This window comes from Felis catus, chromosome D4, assembly GCF_018350175.1.
Source record: "Felis catus isolate Fca126 chromosome D4, F.catus_Fca126_mat1.0, whole genome shotgun sequence".
NCBI classification, from domain to species: Eukaryota; Metazoa; Chordata; class Mammalia; order Carnivora; family Felidae; genus Felis; species Felis catus.
In genome coordinates this window covers 78,464,777-78,482,496 of record NC_058380.1, presented here as the reverse complement: position 1 = coordinate 78,482,496, position 17,720 = coordinate 78,464,777, and the positions used below count along the sequence as shown (strand labels likewise).

General features: G+C 43.4%; 1 protein-coding gene across 6 annotated transcripts in view; it reads left to right on the top strand.

Annotated features, from left to right (window-relative positions):
* The window catches only part of BRINP1 (BMP/retinoic acid inducible neural specific 1), a 174,564-nt gene extending 171,570 nt beyond the window's left edge, over positions 1-2,994 (top strand). For all 6 annotated transcript variants that reach the window (XM_019816425.3, XM_011288472.4, XM_006939410.5 and 3 more), the window contains one exon: positions 1,413-2,994. In XM_019816425.3, the coding sequence (XP_019671984.1) occupies positions 1,413-2,553 (1,141 nt within the window). In that variant the 3' untranslated portion in view covers positions 2,554-2,994. The remainder of the gene's footprint in view (positions 1-1,412) is intronic.
* The last annotated feature ends 14,726 nt before the right edge of the window (positions 2,995-17,720 follow it).

Sequence of the window (17,720 nt, the reverse complement as noted above, 5' to 3'; positions counted from 1 at the left end):
AGTTTCCTAAAATGGGGGGCATGAGCCACTGCCACCACCGTCATTGTCACCGTCCGCATGACCACAGCACACTGCAACCTTAAGAAAGGCTTTCTTGACTCTTGCTTGACATATATTTTAAAAACCAATAGCTATGAGCCAGGAGACTTCTCCGCTCACTCGCTGTATGACGTTGAGTCCATCATTCCGACCGCTGAGCTTCTCTCTGGCATCTCTAAAATGGAGCCAAGAGTCCCTTTGCAAGAATAAGAAGAACTAACTTTTGTCGAGTCCTCGGTACCTAGCAGGTTTGGGGATAAGCCTTCACATCAAAATTCAGGTAATCCTCAGCACAGCCTCGTGTGGTGGTGACGATTAGGGAGGTAGAGGAAACTGCCCGGCACCGGGAAAGTGGAGGAGCCAGGATTTTCATCAATCTCCCAACTGGCCTCACATCCCAAGCTATTTTCAGGGTGTTGCTGTGAGGCTCAAGTGAGAAAATGGGAGTGAGTGTGCCCTGTTCAGGGTAAAAGGTGCCAGGCACAGGTAAGGGATTATTCGTTGCACGGAAGACAGCGGGAAAGGACTTGTGCAGAAACGAGGAAAGACGAGAGGCTGCCAAGCTGACTGCCTTCCGTATTTCTCCTCATTCTGCTGCTTCCTATCTGATCTAGTATCCGTCTCCATCGGAATGTTTCAGTGGCCGGAACCCCAGGGACAGGGCGTGGGTAGCGGTTCAAAAGCATCGAGGGGCTGTGGGGAGGGGGACCTAGAGGTACATGTTGTGACGGGAGTTCCACTGACTTGAGAATTTGGAGCTCGGGGAAAAAAATGGGGCAAATAACATCTTTCTTACATGTGAGGATCACGTAAGATCACCAGGGTGGACACACCAGACGATCTCTAGGACAACATAAAATATAATTTGGTTTTGGTTGAAGTTGAAGTCGTTGGCCATTATGTAACCTCCTGGGAGGAATCTGGGAAGAAGGTTGAAACAGGAGATTCAGGTGAAATGTACTAGCCTCTAAGTGCTCCCCTGTTTGCTGATTTTTAAAATCTGTGGTCATCAGGCAGGGGTGTTGGAGTTCAGACACTAGTTTCTTGGGTCAAACTTCTTTGGGGCTACAGGGCAATGGAATCCTGGAGCTGGAAGGACCCCAAAGCACACTTACTCCAGCCCCTTCACCTCACAGATGAGGACACTGACCATTGGAGGGGTGCGGTGTTATTCAGCGGGTCGGTGGCATCACAAGGGACTCCAGTGTATATTCAGAGCCCTTCCTACCATAACCGTCCTACCCCGTCCCTTCATCTTTTGCGCACCTGCACTTTGCCTACTCAGTTGGGTCACCGTGACCAGCCCGCCCCCTGGTGGCTAATGATCTCCGTTTTCCTTCCGCCCCCCTCCCCCCTCCCCCCCCCCCCCCCAGGACAATTCAGCAATGGCTTGCAAGGGTCCAGTCGCTCCTCTACTGCAATGAGAACGGGTTTTGGGGAACCTTCCTGGAGAGCCAGAGGAGCTGCGTGTGCCACGGTAGCACCACGCTGTGCCAGCGCCCCATCCCCTGCATCATAGGAGGGAACAACAGCTGCGCCATGTGTAGCCTGGCCAACATCTCCCTGTGCGGCTCCTGCAACAAGGGCTACAAGCTGTACCGGGGCCGCTGCGAACCGCAGAACGTGGACTCGGAGCGCAGCGAGCAGTTCATCAGCTTCGAGACCGACCTGGATTTCCAGGACCTGGAGCTGAAGTACCTGCTGCAGAAGATGGACTCGCGCCTCTACGTGCACACCACCTTCATCAGCAACGAGATCCGCCTCGACACCTTCTTCGATCCCCGGTGGCGCAAGCGCCTGTCCCTCACGCTCAAGAGCAACAAGAACCGCATGGACTTCATCCACATGGTGATCGGCATGTCCATGCGCATCTGCCAGATGCGCAACAGCAGCCTGGACCCCATGTTCTTTGTCTACGTCAACCCCTTCAGCGGGAGCCACTCGGAGGGCTGGAACATGCCCTTCGGGGAATTTGGCTACCCGCGCTGGGAGAAGGTTCGCCTCCAAAACAGCCAGTGCTACAACTGGACTCTCTTGCTGGGCAATCGGTGGAAAACGTTTTTCGAGACGGTCCACATCTACCTACGTAGTCGGACTCGGCTACCTACCCTACTGCGTAATGAGACCGGCCAGGGCCCGGTGGACCTGTCCGATCCTTCCAAGAGGCAGTTCTACATCAAGATCTCCGACGTGCAGGTGTTCGGGTACAGCCTGCGCTTCAACGCCGACCTCCTTCGCAGCGCCGTGCAACAGGTCAACCAGTCCTACACGCAAGGCGGCCAGTTCTATTCTTCTTCGTCCGTGATGCTCCTCTTGTTGGATATTCGGGACCGAATCAACCGCCTGGCCCCTCCTGTGGCCCCGGGGAAACCCCAGCTGGACTTGTTCTCCTGTATGCTCAAGCACCGCCTGAAACTGACCAACAGCGAGATCATCAGGGTGAACCACGCCTTGGACCTCTACAACACCGAGATCCTCAAACAGTCGGACCAGATGACGGCCAAACTCTGTTAACCTGGGGACTCCTTGCCACGGGCTTTCCCTTTTGTTGTACACACATAACAGAACAAAGCAAAGCAAAGCAACACAAACAACAATTTGTAAAATGTAATTCATAATTCAAAGAAAAGGAGGAAGAGTCTGCATTCGTTGGAAACTAAAACGTTCTAGCAACTGTATAAAACCGTTGGGCATGTTTGTTATTTCTATACTCTGTCATGAAGAAGGGTCTCAGCCTTTGGAGGAGCTTGGAGGGGTTGCTTCTTAGGCCTCAGGTGCTGTATTGTGGGGGGAGAACGGGGAGAGCATATGCAATGAATTGCAAAGATCTCTGCTGTGCAGGTGCTAAGATTAAACACTAAAAAGAAAGAGAGATATATGTAATGTACAACCGACACTGCCATTTTTCCTTGTGGGAGGAAATGGACATACATAAAGATATTTCTTGGGTTATGATTTCTTCCCTCTTTATGCCTAATTCCTTGTGGTTCTTTCGACTCCTTCTTGCACGGGGGCGACAGTGCTATCTTACCCGTAGAGCTTCTTTCATTCGGAATGAACTGAAGCTAATTGAAGGGGGACAACAGGTGGGCTTAGGGGGAGAAGCATAAGCCTCATCACAGGGTGTTAAAACAATAAGGAACCTTATACATCAGCTGTCACACTCCTTGATTTAGCTTGTGAAACAGGCGTGGGGAGAAATGGCACGCCCAGTAACCCACGGTTGCTGCCTGAAGAAGGATTTGAACTCTGCCTTCTGAGCCCCTTGGCAATGCTCCTTTTTCTAAATTCCTCTGGCCTCTTTTCTGGTTTGTCTCTTCCAGCTACACTGCCACAGGACGGAATGTTTTTCAGTCTCAGGTTGTTTTGATAGCTTTTTTTTTTCTCCTTTTTTTTTAACGGAGACTCCTTTCACCTACTTTTTCCAAAAAGACATGGTGTCAGATTTCCTAGAAGCGCTTTGCATATTAAAATTTCATTTAAATACAAATCAATAACCACAATAGACTAAAACGGGGTAGGTTCTGAAGTTGCATCCCTCACTTCACTCCTCTGCCAGCCACCTCCCCCAAGTCGCTAAAAAATGACCCTTTCATGAACTCAGAACACACACTCGCACGCACGCATGCACAAACTAACACCGCCATTTCTCTGGCATCTATGAAAGTGAGAAGCCTTATTTTGGGACTTCGGAGCAAAATTGAAAGGAGGAACTCAAGAAAGAAAACTCATTTCAAAGCACTCCTGCAGAGGATTTGGGCAGATATCCCTTCGTAGTATTCAGGATCTCTATGTTTATCTTTTTTGCTGCAGTGGTACTTTCTAGAGGTGCTTCAGAGCATCTGAATCTTCATTTCTGTATTGTCAGAGGGACAGGATCACAAATTTCAGGGTCAGAAGAGAAAATGGAATCCCCCTGGTCTAAACATGTGCGCAGAGTGCGAATCTCCTCTCTGCCGTCTTGGGGAGATAGCTGGTGTTCACCGCCTGGACCATTTCCGGGATAGGAAGCCAATTGGCTCTATCTTCTACATTCCTTGCGTTCCTCTTTTACTGAAAGGCAACACTAAGATTCATTCCATTTTGTGTTATGAGACAGATCTAATTATTAGATAGTTCTTCTATACCTTGGCCAGCTTTTACATACCTTCTACTCACTGGTTCTAGTTCTGGAATGTGCATTTCTCTCTCTCTCAAGTTAATGCTGTCCTAGATTAAATAGAAAGACCTGTCTCAAGTGTCAGCCGAGTCTGTGATAATATGACTCAAAGGGAACATCATCCCCAATACAGTTTAAGAGGAAAGAAGAAGAGGGCTTCAGTGCATAACAATTACCTAGTATGTATGTGTATGTACGTGTGTGTGTATTGCTGGGGGGGGGTGGGAAGGAGGGAGCAAGTCTTTTTATTTTATTACTATTTTTTTTGTAATGGTAAATTCCAACTTTAATGTTCCAGTTTTTAGTATGAATTAGCATATATTCTGATACCAACTTTAACACTAACACGCACTTCACGTGAACATAGTTTTTTGGGACCTTAAATTTTGAAGATTCAGGATTCATTTAGATTGGAAATTCTTTCATGCCAGAGATCACATAGCAGCTATTCATCAAGCACAAGATTTTGCAGAAGGTCAGCAGATCGTCAAACATCTCTCCAGTGCCTATTAGATGAGCGGGGCATGTCAGAGAAACAAAAATTCGTAAAGACATGGTCTATACTTTTGTGCCACTCACAAATTAATGAAAAATACAGACTTACGAATCAATTTAAAGAATAAACAATAATTACAGTACACCATGATGAGTGAGTGCTATTGTGGGGTCAGACACACAGAGAGGAGCCCTAAAGAAATAATTTTCTCGTTAATGGGGTTGGCAAAGGCATTTTATATGGGCATACTTATTCTGAGTGTTGAAGTGAATCAGACTTGGGCAAATAGCAGGAGCACAAGGGCCAAAGGAACAGAGAAGGCAAAACCACAAAGGTATAAATGGTACAAATATGCACAGTATATTTGAGGGTCTGTTAACAGCTTTAGAAAGGTGTCATTTTAAATGGTAAGCCTAACAAGGCCAGTGAGGATTTTAACTCTGTATGAGAAGGTGAAACCATCATCCACGAACTTCATGACCTGAAAAATGAATTTAAGACTGACCATCTCTCAGTTGCCTCTCTTCCTTTTTCCTTTCATCTCTACCTTCCAAGTAGTTCAAAGACTCATGCTATACTAACCCCTGTACTTCATAGGCATTGTGCCACCAAGTCCTTATCATAATTCAGTTAGGGCTTTCCACTTGAGTTCTTCGCCTGACTTTACCACTTCGTATGTGCAAGAAAATCCTCTTTCCTTCACCTTGAAAATACCAACGGCTTCACTTCATATTACAAAGAGAATACAACAATGTCCAGTGATTGGAAAGGTCAGGGAAATAGAGAGATTTTCAAGGGGCGAGAAAGATGCAGACATCAAAATATTTATTCCAAGGCAAATGAAAAATACTTTGCTATAAAAGGACACAAAGTTCTGTGGATTTTCCACTGTCTCCTGGATGGGTCTGGCCCTTTGAGCTAACAAGGTTCCTCTCCAGCTGGGAGGAAGAGAAGCCTGAAGCCTTCAAGTGAGATTTTAATTCAATTAGTGTCTTACCAATTTGATGCAGCAACCAAGGACCTATGGTGTCTGATTAATATGCTGATGCTAAGGCAAAAGGGTGGATAGAATGCCCATTTGGATAAGGCCTGGCAGCAAAGCATGGCATTTCCATGGAAACCACAGAAAGCCATTAATTAGCTATCAAATAAAATCATTGGAAAATTCTGGACCCTGGCATATCTGCCCCCTTCAAAGAGGAGGGCAAGAAGAGGTCATACTAACAGCAAGGCTCCCTTCAATGATTAAAATCATATTTGCACAGAGACTACACATCACAAAGTGGAAGAGATTGGAAGTAAAACACATGGACACAATGAAAGAAAAGAGGCTTTGGGATTATTCAGGTCTAAGAATATAATTTTAAATGTAAAGTATCTTATTGGGTTTTCTATGCTGGTAAAATTTTCTCAATGACAAATATTTTCTCCTGTTTTCTGTTCTGTGGAAAGAAAGTAAGAATAATATGGATCCAGTATGTAGTGATAAGTGATCAAGGGAAGGGACCATAAAGTTAAAAGTGTGGAGCGATTAACCCCTAAAATAATAGCTATAGGTTGTATAATGTTCAAATTAATAGGGACAAATAAAAAAATTAAAAATAAGGCAGAAAGGGAGAAAAAGGAATCATTAAAATTGGTAGACACATAGACATAATAACAAAACTTACCATACAGATATTCACAATAAATGTAATTGGATAAAACTGACAAGTAAAAAGAGGTGGTCAGACTACATGTTATATGTTAAAATAATAAAGGGAAAGAAAGGTTGAAAATAAAAGAACAAAGATATGCTAGACAAATATTAACTAAAAAGCTGATGCAGCATTGTTAATAACAGTTGAAAAAGACTTTAAGGCAAAATACATCTTTAGTGTTAAAGATGGTAAATTTAGCAGAGAAAGTGAGACAAGAGTGGACTCATAGAACCATAGACTCTGAACACTAAAGGGGTCATTAAAAATCTGTAACACTTCAACCTTCAGAGATGAGGAATTATACCTAAAGTTATTCCACAAGGTTTTCAACACCGACCATGATTATGGTTCCTTCTCCACTATCACTAAGTGAAAGGTTGTCTAGCATAATCTTTCCAATAAAGAATCGAGAATTACCCCCATGACATTTAAAGTAATAGGATACAGACTCACACAGTTATGTTCTGTCTTGATAGATAGATAGATAGATAGATGATAGATAGATAGATAGACACATATGTAATATATACTATATTATATATTATGTTGCATTATATTACATTATAATATATATTTTTTCTTAAGTCACTACCATCTCATGTATGAGCACTTTTCCAATTGAGGATCTACTCAAATCCTTGGATTGTATAAGGAACTCTGGTTGAGTGGAGATCACTCTCTTCCTGAAAACTAAATGTTATCAGTGGCTCTAGCCCTGTCAACCTTAAGAACCTAGAAGGAGCTCTCCTTTCTCAATATCTGTTCTCTCTCCAAATCATTATCAGAGCCTACAGTTACAAATGTAAGGTCATATATTCCTTTTCAATATCAGATGTAATCGTAAGCATTCTGAGTCAATGCACATGGTATACTTTCTCTCTACTTCAGTTGAGAAGCCTTCTTCCCTCTCAACAAATCCACAAATCAAGATGGATTCAAGGAATAGAATGGTGTAGATTTGAGTTAAGGGGCAGAAAATCACCTCAAAATCACCTGGTTAATTTGGGGGAATTACAGATCTCCGATAAATGTGAAAGCTCTGGACTCTTTCCCAATAAAAACGTGCCATCAAATACACTTTTGAATAATGTTTCATAGATCCTTTGATGACCTTTCTTGGACACTCTGGAAGATTACAAACTTTCAGTAAGTGCCTTGGATCTAGGCTAAAGTTTCTATTCTACAAAACGTAAACTTCAACCTTCAGAGATGAGGAGTCATAGCTAAAGTTATTCGACGAGTTTGGAACACGTAGCATGATTTTAGTTCCTTTTTCATTATGTCAAGTGTATGTTGGTCTAGGATCACAAGTCAAGTTAATGTAGCTCATACAGCAGCATCCTGCCCTCCAGGAAGGCGTAGAGATAAACATCCTGATGAAAATGGCAGTTATGGTCACTTTAATAAAACCCCATGTATACTAAATCCCAAATGTTTTCAGTAGGTATATTCAACTATAAGTACTAAATAAAAGAAAGAGGCCTCTAAACTCTTTCATGAGTATGGTTAAGGGGTGTGCAGGGATGCTGCGATGCATACGGCATCATCAGAGGACAGTCTAGTCCACTGAACCTAATACAATTATACATGAAGTTTGAAGGAGAAGGTGTTTGTCTCAGTCAGTTCTGTCTTCTGTAATAAAATATACCACAGGCTGGGTGGTTTAGACAGCAAACATTTATTTCCCACAGATCTGGAAGTCCAAGATCAAGGCATTTGGTGTCTGGTAAGAATCCTCTTCCTGATACACAGAAGGCTGTCACCCCACTGTGCTTTAACATGACAGAAGAGGCAAGGGTCTGTCTGGGGTCTCTTTTATAGGGGCACTCGTCTCATTTATGAGACCTTCATTCCCATGACATCACCTTCCTACCTCCTATTACCATCACCTTGGAACTCAGAATTTTTTATAGGAATTTTTGAGGGGGGCACAAAAATTTAGTCCTTAACAGAGTTTAATCAGTAAAAGGGGAGGGGGATGGGTGAGGAACAACAATAAAACCTCTATTAAGTAGCTTGAGTAAATAAATGAGCTTCATGAATCACAAGTTGAGTTGCTCTCTAAGTATGTGACCTCCATTCTTGAACTTCCTTGGTTGGTAGGTGTTCCCCAAACTGTTCTGGCTCCACCCAGGGACCAATATTTCCCTAAGAATGAACAAGGAGTCTCTCTATAATCAAGATCTCACAGTGTCAATAAAACTTCTAAATGGAGCCATTTACTCCATGAAGAAAATGATTTTGATAAAAAATTTAAATGAAAGCTTCAGAGCTGATGATAGGAGAAAGAAAGAATACACAAGCTGCGGGTCTAAAGTTTAGTGTTGATGTCACCCAGATGGTTGTATTCTTTCTGTCAGGTGACCCCTGCAAGCCTGAACCAGGGACCAGCAATTGGTCTGACTTTGCCCCAGGCCTGTGCAAGTGAGGAAATCGTAATGTTCCTATAAATTAGAGGATGATTATAAACACTGTCAAGGGATTGTTAATTATATGGTGTTAATTGTATAACACGTAATTATAAATTAATAATAATGTCACCTAATCTTTTATTAGTGCACAACAGGATGCTGAGATTAAACCCTATGAGCTGAGTTTTCCTGAATTATTAGGCATCTACAGAACGAAGATTAGAACTCAAATTTCCCAATTCTCAGATTAGTGATTAGCCATCACAAGTCAACATTATTCCTGATATGAGAAAATCACTGGCATCAGGTGCTGTGGCTGAGACCACAGACCTAGAAGACAGGAAGAAGGAGGCAGTGATTAGAACTCAGCCACTTATGGGGCACCTGGGTGGCTCAGTCCGTTAAGCGTCTGACTATGGCTCAGGTCATGATCTCATGGCTCATGAGTTCGAGCCCAGCATTGTGCTCTGTGCTGACAGCTCAGAGCCTGGAGTCTGCTTCAGATTCTGTCTCCCTCTCTCTGCCCCTCCCCAGCTTGTGCTCTGTCTCTCAAAAATAAATAAACATTAAAAAAAAATATTTTTAAAGAACTCAGCCACTTATTACCTATGTGACCTGACTGAGGTATTTTACTTCTCTGTGCTTCAAATTTTCCCATAAAAATGAGGTTCTTAATAGTTCCTTTCTAATAAGGTTGTTCTACGAATTAAGTACATTTCAAGAGCCTAGAAGAATCATTGGCATATAGGAAGCCTATCTATTTGTTAAATAAGTGACATAAATAAAAATTTAATATATATATGCAAATGAATCATCTTTATAATAGCTAGAATCAATTGAGCTAGCTTTACCAGCCAAGCACTGTCATAAGATTTGATGAACTTAAATGCAATAATCTCATTTAACTTCACGGCAACTCAGTGAGGTGGATGTAATTTTCACTTCAGTTTACACATGAAGAAACTGAGTCTCCAATGGATGAGATAACTTGCCTGTGGTCACACTGCTAGTGATGATTTGTCAGTGTCCGCAAATAGGCCTCCTACTTATTCCACCTAGCGTGTCCCATAAGTGCAAATAAGTGGTCTAAATTATCTGTAAGAATAACCCAGACCTTGTGTGGAGGTGCCTCAAAAAGTTAAAAATAGGACTACCTTACGACCCAGCAATTGCACTGGTAGGTATTGACCCAAAGGATACAAAAATACAGATTTGAAGGGGCACATGCACCCCAATGTTTATAGCAGCACTATCAACAATAGCCAAACTATGGAAAGAGCCCAAAGGTCCATCAACTGATGAATGGATAAAGAAGATGTGGTATATAGATTTTATATATAATGGAATATTACTCAGCCATCAAAAAGAATGAAATTTTGCCATTTGCAACAATATGGATAGAGCTAGACAGTATTATGCTAAGTGAAATAAGTCAGAGAAAGACAAATACCATATGATTTCAGTCATATGTGGAATTTAAGAAACAAAACAGATGAACATAGGGAAAGGGGGAAAAAAAGAGAGAGGGAAACAAATCTTTTTTTAATGCTTATTTTTGAGAGAGAGAGAACAAACATGGGAGGGGAAGTGAGAGAAGGGGACAGAGGATCCAAAGCGGGCTCCGTGCTGACAACAGAGAACTCAACACAGGGCTCGGACTCAGGAACTGTGAGATCATGACCTAAGCCTAAACCTAAGTCAGAAGCTCAACCAACTAGGCCACCTAGATGCCCCCTTTAATGACTCTTAACTATAGGGAACAAACTGAAAGTTGATGGAGGGAGATGGGTGGGGAGATGGGCTAAATGGGTGATGGACATGAAGGAGGGCACTTGTTGCGATGAGCACTGTGTGTCATATGTAAGTGATGAATCGCTGAATTCTACACCTGAAACCAATTTTACCATATATGTTAACCATAACCATATATGTTAACTAGAACTTAAAATAAAAACTTGAGGGGCACCTGGGGGGCTCAGTCGGTTGAGCATCCGACTTCGGCTCAGGTCATGATCTCACGGTTCGTGGGTTGGAGCCCTGCGTCTGGCTCTGTGTTGACAGCTCAGAGCCTGGAGCCTGCTTCGGATTCTGTTTCCCTCTCTCTCTGCCCCTCCCCTGCTCAAGCCCTGTCTCTCTCTCAAAGATAAACATACATAAATACATACATACATACATACTTGAAAAATAAAGGAATAATCCAGACCTTAAAAGGCACCTAGTGCCACTCCTTTAGTACAGACCACTCAGTTCCTCTGGGAGCCAGAGTCAAGGGTGGGTATCCAGATGGTGTTAAATGCACTGACTCCTGGAGTCGCAGAGCTTCAGCAGGCACCCAGGAGGAATGGGCTGTCTTAGGACAGACCTTCTATCTCCAAGGGCAAGATCTGGCTCAGAGCCCTAGATGCATTTCTTACTCCTTCTCAAAACACCTTAGAGATGCTCACTGGCTTCAGGTAGAGCCACTACTTCTTCGGGCAAAGCACGTTTGACTTGGGCGTTGTTCTTCTCTGGAAAAGCACGGTGGTGAGGGACTGGAGCGAGGAGGTGGTGAGCAGGAGATGGAAACTATAGTCTGTTCCCCAAGCTATCATAAGAAGAGGAAGTCTTCTGATCTCCAACTGGGCCAATTCCCACGTTCCAACATAGTAGGTGGGGAAGGAACCAGTCGGATGCCAGGCTCCTGAAAACCCACCCCAGGCCCATCCACTGTAGACTCAACAAAGCTGGAAGGGAGCTCCAGGATGAATGGGAGGATGACGGTGACTTCCACAAACAGTGGGTAGAGCTTCCTGTGGTCATGCTACTTGCTTAAAATATTTGCATCTCCCCATCCCAGTATTGTCATCTTTGGCCATAACATGCAGATCAATTTTCTTACAGTGGCACAAAGACTTTATTGGCAGAAAGGCAGGAGGGAGAAACTATATTAACTATATTGTGATTAGGGATTTTAAATGTTTAAAAACAGAACCACGTCTACAAGTATTTTCTCAAGCAATGTTTATGGAAAAGGGGAATATGCAAGCCCATTTTACCTTCTAATCTTGTGAGGTCAGCCAGGTCAGCCAGGTCTTAGGAAGTGGGATTCAGCACACATTTTGTGAGAAGGAAGAGAAGGCAAGTAATGTTTACCGAGCCCCTATGATGTCCCAGGTATTTACCATGTATCTAATTCAATCCTCATGAGTCCCTGAGAGAGTTGCTATTGTTTACATCATATAGGTGAGGAAAATCGGGCACCGCAAAGGCCAGGTGACCTCCGTTTAGTTTTGCAATTTACACATTTCGCACAAAATTAAGTGGTAAGGTGGAGTACTTAGCAGCATGAGATCTAAGGCTTGAAGAGGTTCCGATATTGGTTCCCTTTACAAACTCTGTGACCTTGGAAAATTGCTTAAACCGTATGTGCCTCAGCTTCTTCATCTGTCATGTGGGGAGAACACTAACTCCCGCTTCATCAGGTTGCTGCGAGAATGTTTTCTTCTGCCAAATTTCCTCCTCTTACCTGAGTTAGTGCAGGTAAGGGCCTGCCCAGAACTCCCTGGTACATCTTATGCACTCAGTAAAAGTTAGCTTTGGTTATTCCTCTGAGCCAGGCATGGCTCAAGACTGGGACTTGAAATTGGGGCCCCTTCAGGTCCTTTGGCATCCCTTGTTGCTTATGTTACTCCTCTGGAATTGTCTACTGCCCAGGAACTGGGCGAAAGACTTAGATGAATCCCTGTCTTCCAAAAGTTCACAGGCACTACAGAAACACACATATTTAAAACCCCAAATTGGGGCAGGATGCAATCGAAGAAATCATTTTTAAGTTATAAAAATGGAATCTTGGAAAAGGAGAATAGAAGACTGACCTGGTAAGAGAAGTAATGAAGACAAGAAGCTCCAACTGACTGTTCCCAGCTTTGTCCCTGACAAAGCCTGGTACAGCCTCACCCCATTTCCAGGCAAGCAGGGACGTTGCTTAGCAACCCAAACAGGAACAGTGGAGTGAACTCTGGGAACCAGAGCTCCTGAACAGGACCAAACTTTTGCTTTAAACCCCACCTACAGCACAAGCGACACCTGCAAATTGAAAGCACTTGGGAGGAGAGTCTTCTGAGAGGTTAGATTGGGCAGAAGGCAGGCATAGGGGAAAATACTCAGTCTAAATTACTGGGAAAATGTAGAGTGATTTTTTTTCTTTCCTTCAAATGGTGCAGAAATTCGATGTGCTAAGAAAGATTTGCCAAGCCAAGGGCTTGGTGAGTCTGCTTCACTGAATGTTGATGTGGCAATTGAGGCCAGCAGGACATGCCCAGTTTCTAGCTCATGTGGCCACCTCTCCCAACAGCTGCAGTCTCTTGATTGCCATCTACAAATTCAATCTCAAAGTAAGATCCAGAGAAAATACTGTCCTTGCTCAGTAGAGATTGAAGGTGTTAGAGTTCAACTCTATATTCATTCCTTCAACAGATATTTTTTGGAAGCTGGAAGGTTAGAGAGGAAGACAGGCATTAATTTTTAAGTGTGATACATGTTAAGGAGGGAAAGTATAAGATGCTGTGGGAATATACAGCATGGACCCCTAACCTAGAATGGACAGCGAAGGGGGAAGGTCAGGAAAAGCATCAGAAGATGTGATATTTAATAAGAGTCATGAATGATAAGTCAGAGTTGCACAAAAAGAGGAAGGGAAATTTGTTCCATGTGAAGTAACAGTCTATGCAATGGTCCAGTTCAGTGACAGAGAGGAAAGGGGAGAGAGAGAGAGACAGAGAGGAAAAGATAGGGAGGAGGGGAGAAGATGGGAGGGGGAGGAGAGAATGAATTGGGGGTGAGGGGGAGGAGGAGGAGGAGCAGAATATATGAGTATTATGTAGTTATGCAATGAAGAGTCTTTCGATTCATGACATTTCTGGAATTTATCCTAAGAGCAACTGGCAGCCACTGCAGAATTTCGAGCATGTGATCACATTCTCTAGCAGACAGTCAGCCCTTCTGTAGTCCACTCCATGCTTGGATCCCAGTGCTTGGGTCCCTGGTCTAGTGTCTTGAGCTCCTGGTGTGGTTTCCTGCCTCATTTTCTGAAGTGAAGAGATCCTCCATATTGTCACCCTTACCCTAATGTACAGAGTCTTATTCTTAAGCCTGAGCTCATTTGCCTCCTCTCCTTCTGATTTTGCCTATTTTAGGACTCTCAGTCACAGGGTTTGCCCCTCCTGCCCCTCCCCATATACCATTATGATTGCCCAGTGGCTGGTTGATTGGACTATCTATCACCGACTATCGCTTTCTTCATCCTTCCAACACAAGGTAAAATCCACTGAGTGGTCATCTTCCTCTTCACCTGCAGCAACTGTGTCTGAACCAACCAACTACTCACCCAGGAACTGATCCACTCCATAGAGTAGTGTCTCATATCAAGTTCTGGTCATCCTAGGGATGACGCAAGAAATCCATCTAACCCACTAGCCTCTTGAAAATAGTGGTTAAGGTCCCAAACTCTGGAGTCAACTTCCTTTCAGGGTGCACCCTGGCCAATATCAAGACTTAGCTGTGTGATCTGGCAAGTTAATTCATCTCTTTGAGCCTCGTTTCCTCATCCTTATGTGAGATATTCACACCTATCTCACAGGGCTGTTATGAAGATTGAAAGAGACCATGGAGAGAAAAAAACAACAACAACCTAGAATAGCACCTCACACTTAGTGGGAAGAAAAGAAATATTCCTGTCCACTATTCCTCTGGAAGTGCATTACCTCCTTACATTTCTGGTTTTGATCCTTACGCTGACTTCCTAAGAGTGAAGGATTAAAAGAGATAATGCATGTAAAGCACCAGATAAATAATAAACACAAGATAAATATTAGCTATTGTTATTAATTATCATTAATGAAGCAGAATAACCTATGAGGAGAGAGGAACTGTGTCTTATTTTCGGGAATACAGGCTCATAGTAAATGAACAAGAAGTAACCAACTCAGGACTGTCCTTTTTGTGTTTTCACACATACCACCCACAGGAGGCAGCATGTGTTCTTTAAAGGGCTTTTTTCAATCTTTGAAAAAGATTGAAGAAAAGCATTTTCTTTGGTTTCAGAGGCCATCCTATAAATGACTCCATCCAGGGAGGTTAGCAGAATTGTTGCACTGCACGACTCCATGGGTCCCATTCTCACCTTAGTCTAGAAGAATGGCATCTTGTGCCGTAGTTGAAAGTGCTAATTACTGTTATGTGCTGAATTGCATTCCCCCCAAACTCATACATCAAAATTCTAAACCCCTGGTACCTCCGAATGTGACCGTATTTGGAAACAGAATCTTTAAAGAGGGAAGTTAAAATGAGACTGGTAGGGTGGGCCCCCATCAATCTGACTGATGTCTTTATAAGAAGAAAACACTGGACACACAAAGAGACACCAGTGAAATGTCGACACAGGGGAAAGACCTTGTGAGGACACAGCAAGAAATTGGACATCTGCAGGCCAAAGAAAGAGGCCTCAGAAGAGACCAAATCCTCCAACGCCTTGATCTTCAGCTTCGAGAGTCCAAAACCGTGAGAATTTCTGTTGTTTACCTACCTAGTCTGTGGCAGCCCTAGGAAGCTCATACAGTGCCTGTAAGTAGGCTGATGTGACTGCGGAGGTAGGTGGAGAGAGACTGGTACTTGAATCAGAAGGGAGAACTGGTTCACCGGGAGACGCCACGGTGAACTTGGGTTTGCCGCGAATGAGGCTGCACCTTGCGTCCCCGTGGGGGACTGGATCTTTGACGCAACTGCTGACCTAGGTGCCACGGAGAATGGACACACAGTGCAGGGCCTGAGGGAGGTACCCAGCGTTCTTCTGAGTGACCTCAGTGTGACCCTCTGTGTGACAAGTAAGCGGAATCCCTCCGCAGCGTCTCCCGATGATAGCTGCAAGGTAGGGTCAGTGGAAAGCAGACAGCAGGCCTCTGCCTCATTTTCCTGGGACGATACGTGTGCAGAATGAATGCAGTATTCAAAAGGGGATTGGAGGGCACTTCGTCAATGAGGGTGGTGGAGGTCATCCTGGTGATCAGGATGGTGACAACTCAAAGACGTAACTTAAAAAGCAAGAAGCATTTCTGGCATTGGTGTCTTGTGGAATAAACGGACAGCCCTTATATGTAAGTAGGCAGAATAGCTATGAAGTCACAGTATTAGCATCAGGGCCGTTTTTATCTCGATTTCTCTTGCATCCCTGGTACCAGCCCAGCCCCTAGCACCAGGTGTGTGCTCGGTAAGTATTTGTTGAATGAAAGCAATGTCCTTTTTACTTCACCCATTTGCTATTTACTTTCTCTCAGAGATGCACAAAGACCCAGAGCAGTAAAAGCAACCTAGCCAATGTCACATAGTGATTGTGCGTCCTTGGCAGACACACGGTGTCCTAGTCAGTTTAGGCCTCGAAAACAGAATATCTTAAAATCAGTAGCTTAAATAGCATTTATTTCTCATAGTTCTAGAGGCCAAGAAGTCCGAGAGCAAGATGCCATTCAGTTCCTGGTGAAGGCCTTCTTGGTTTATACTGGGCTTATTTTTTTTTTTAATGTTTCTTTATTGATTTTGAGAGAGAAAGACAGTGTGTGTGTGTGTGTGTGTGTGTGTGTGTGTGTGTACAAGTGGAGAAAGGGCAGAGAGAGATGGAGGGAGAAATTGAGAATTGCAAGGAGGCTCTGTGCTGTCAGTCCAACTGGGAGCTCCCCACAAATCATGAGCTCATGTCCTGAGCCGAAATCAAGTGTCAGACAATTAACTGACTGAGCCACTCAGGTGCCCCTATAGAGGGCTTCTTGTTGTGTCTTCGTGTGGAGGAAATAACTCTAGATTCTTCCTGTTTTTATAAGGACACTAATCATTTTGGGAGCTTAACCTCATGACCTCATGTAAACTGAATTACCTTTCAAGGGCCTCATCTCAAAATATCAGGGTTATGAGGGTTTCAATATCTGAATTGGAGGGGGGGGTACATAAACATTCAGTCCACAATACAATAACAAAAACATCTGACTTCCATTCCAGTGCTCTGCTCAAAGCCTATGTAGATTGTTAACATTCTTTCTCCAGAAGCATCCGGTTCAGGATTCTGCCTGGGCCACGCCAATGGATGGGCAGAATGATCTAGTGTGACAAATCCTCTTTCCCTCTGTCCCCTTGTGAAGGGAATTTGCCATCTTCCGTGATCATCAAGCTGGCAACATCAATCTGGATGTTCGTTAATGACACTGACCTCAATCTGTCATGTTGCAAGGAACCCTTCACAGCAGCTAGGATTTGCTGCCATATAACAGCTTTACTGTACATGGAAGTCTCTAATAAGCTGATTAAAAATATTTTTGAAGCCTTAATGTGTACTTTTCAGACATCTGATAAGAAATAGTGAATGGAAACATCATGCCGAGTGTAGAGAGTGGGAATCCTGTTGAATTAGAAGATTCTCATACTTGAATCATGGCACATTTCTCATGGTTGACAGAGCAAAAGTCTGACATGATGATATCCCCATTTAAACTTTCCCTTGTTTCTTTTTTTCCCTTTTTTCTTTTTAAAATTAAAGTTTATTGAAATTAAGAAAACAACAACAATAAAACAAACTTCACCTATTTCTTCCATCCCCAAGTTCCTACTTCTGGCAACCACTGAGCTGTTCTCTGTGTCTGAGTTTGGTTTTTGGTTGCTGTTTATTTTTTTTTCTGTTTTTGTTTGTGTATGTATTTGTTTAAGATTCCACATATTATGGAGGTTATTCATTATCTGTCTTTCTCTGTCTGATTGATTTCACTTAGTGTAATGCTCTCAAGGTCCATCCATATTGTCACAAATGGCAAGATTTCATTCATTTTTATGACCGAAAAATATCCCATCGTGTGTGTGTCTGTGTGTGTGTGTGTGTGTGTGTGTGTGTGTGTGTG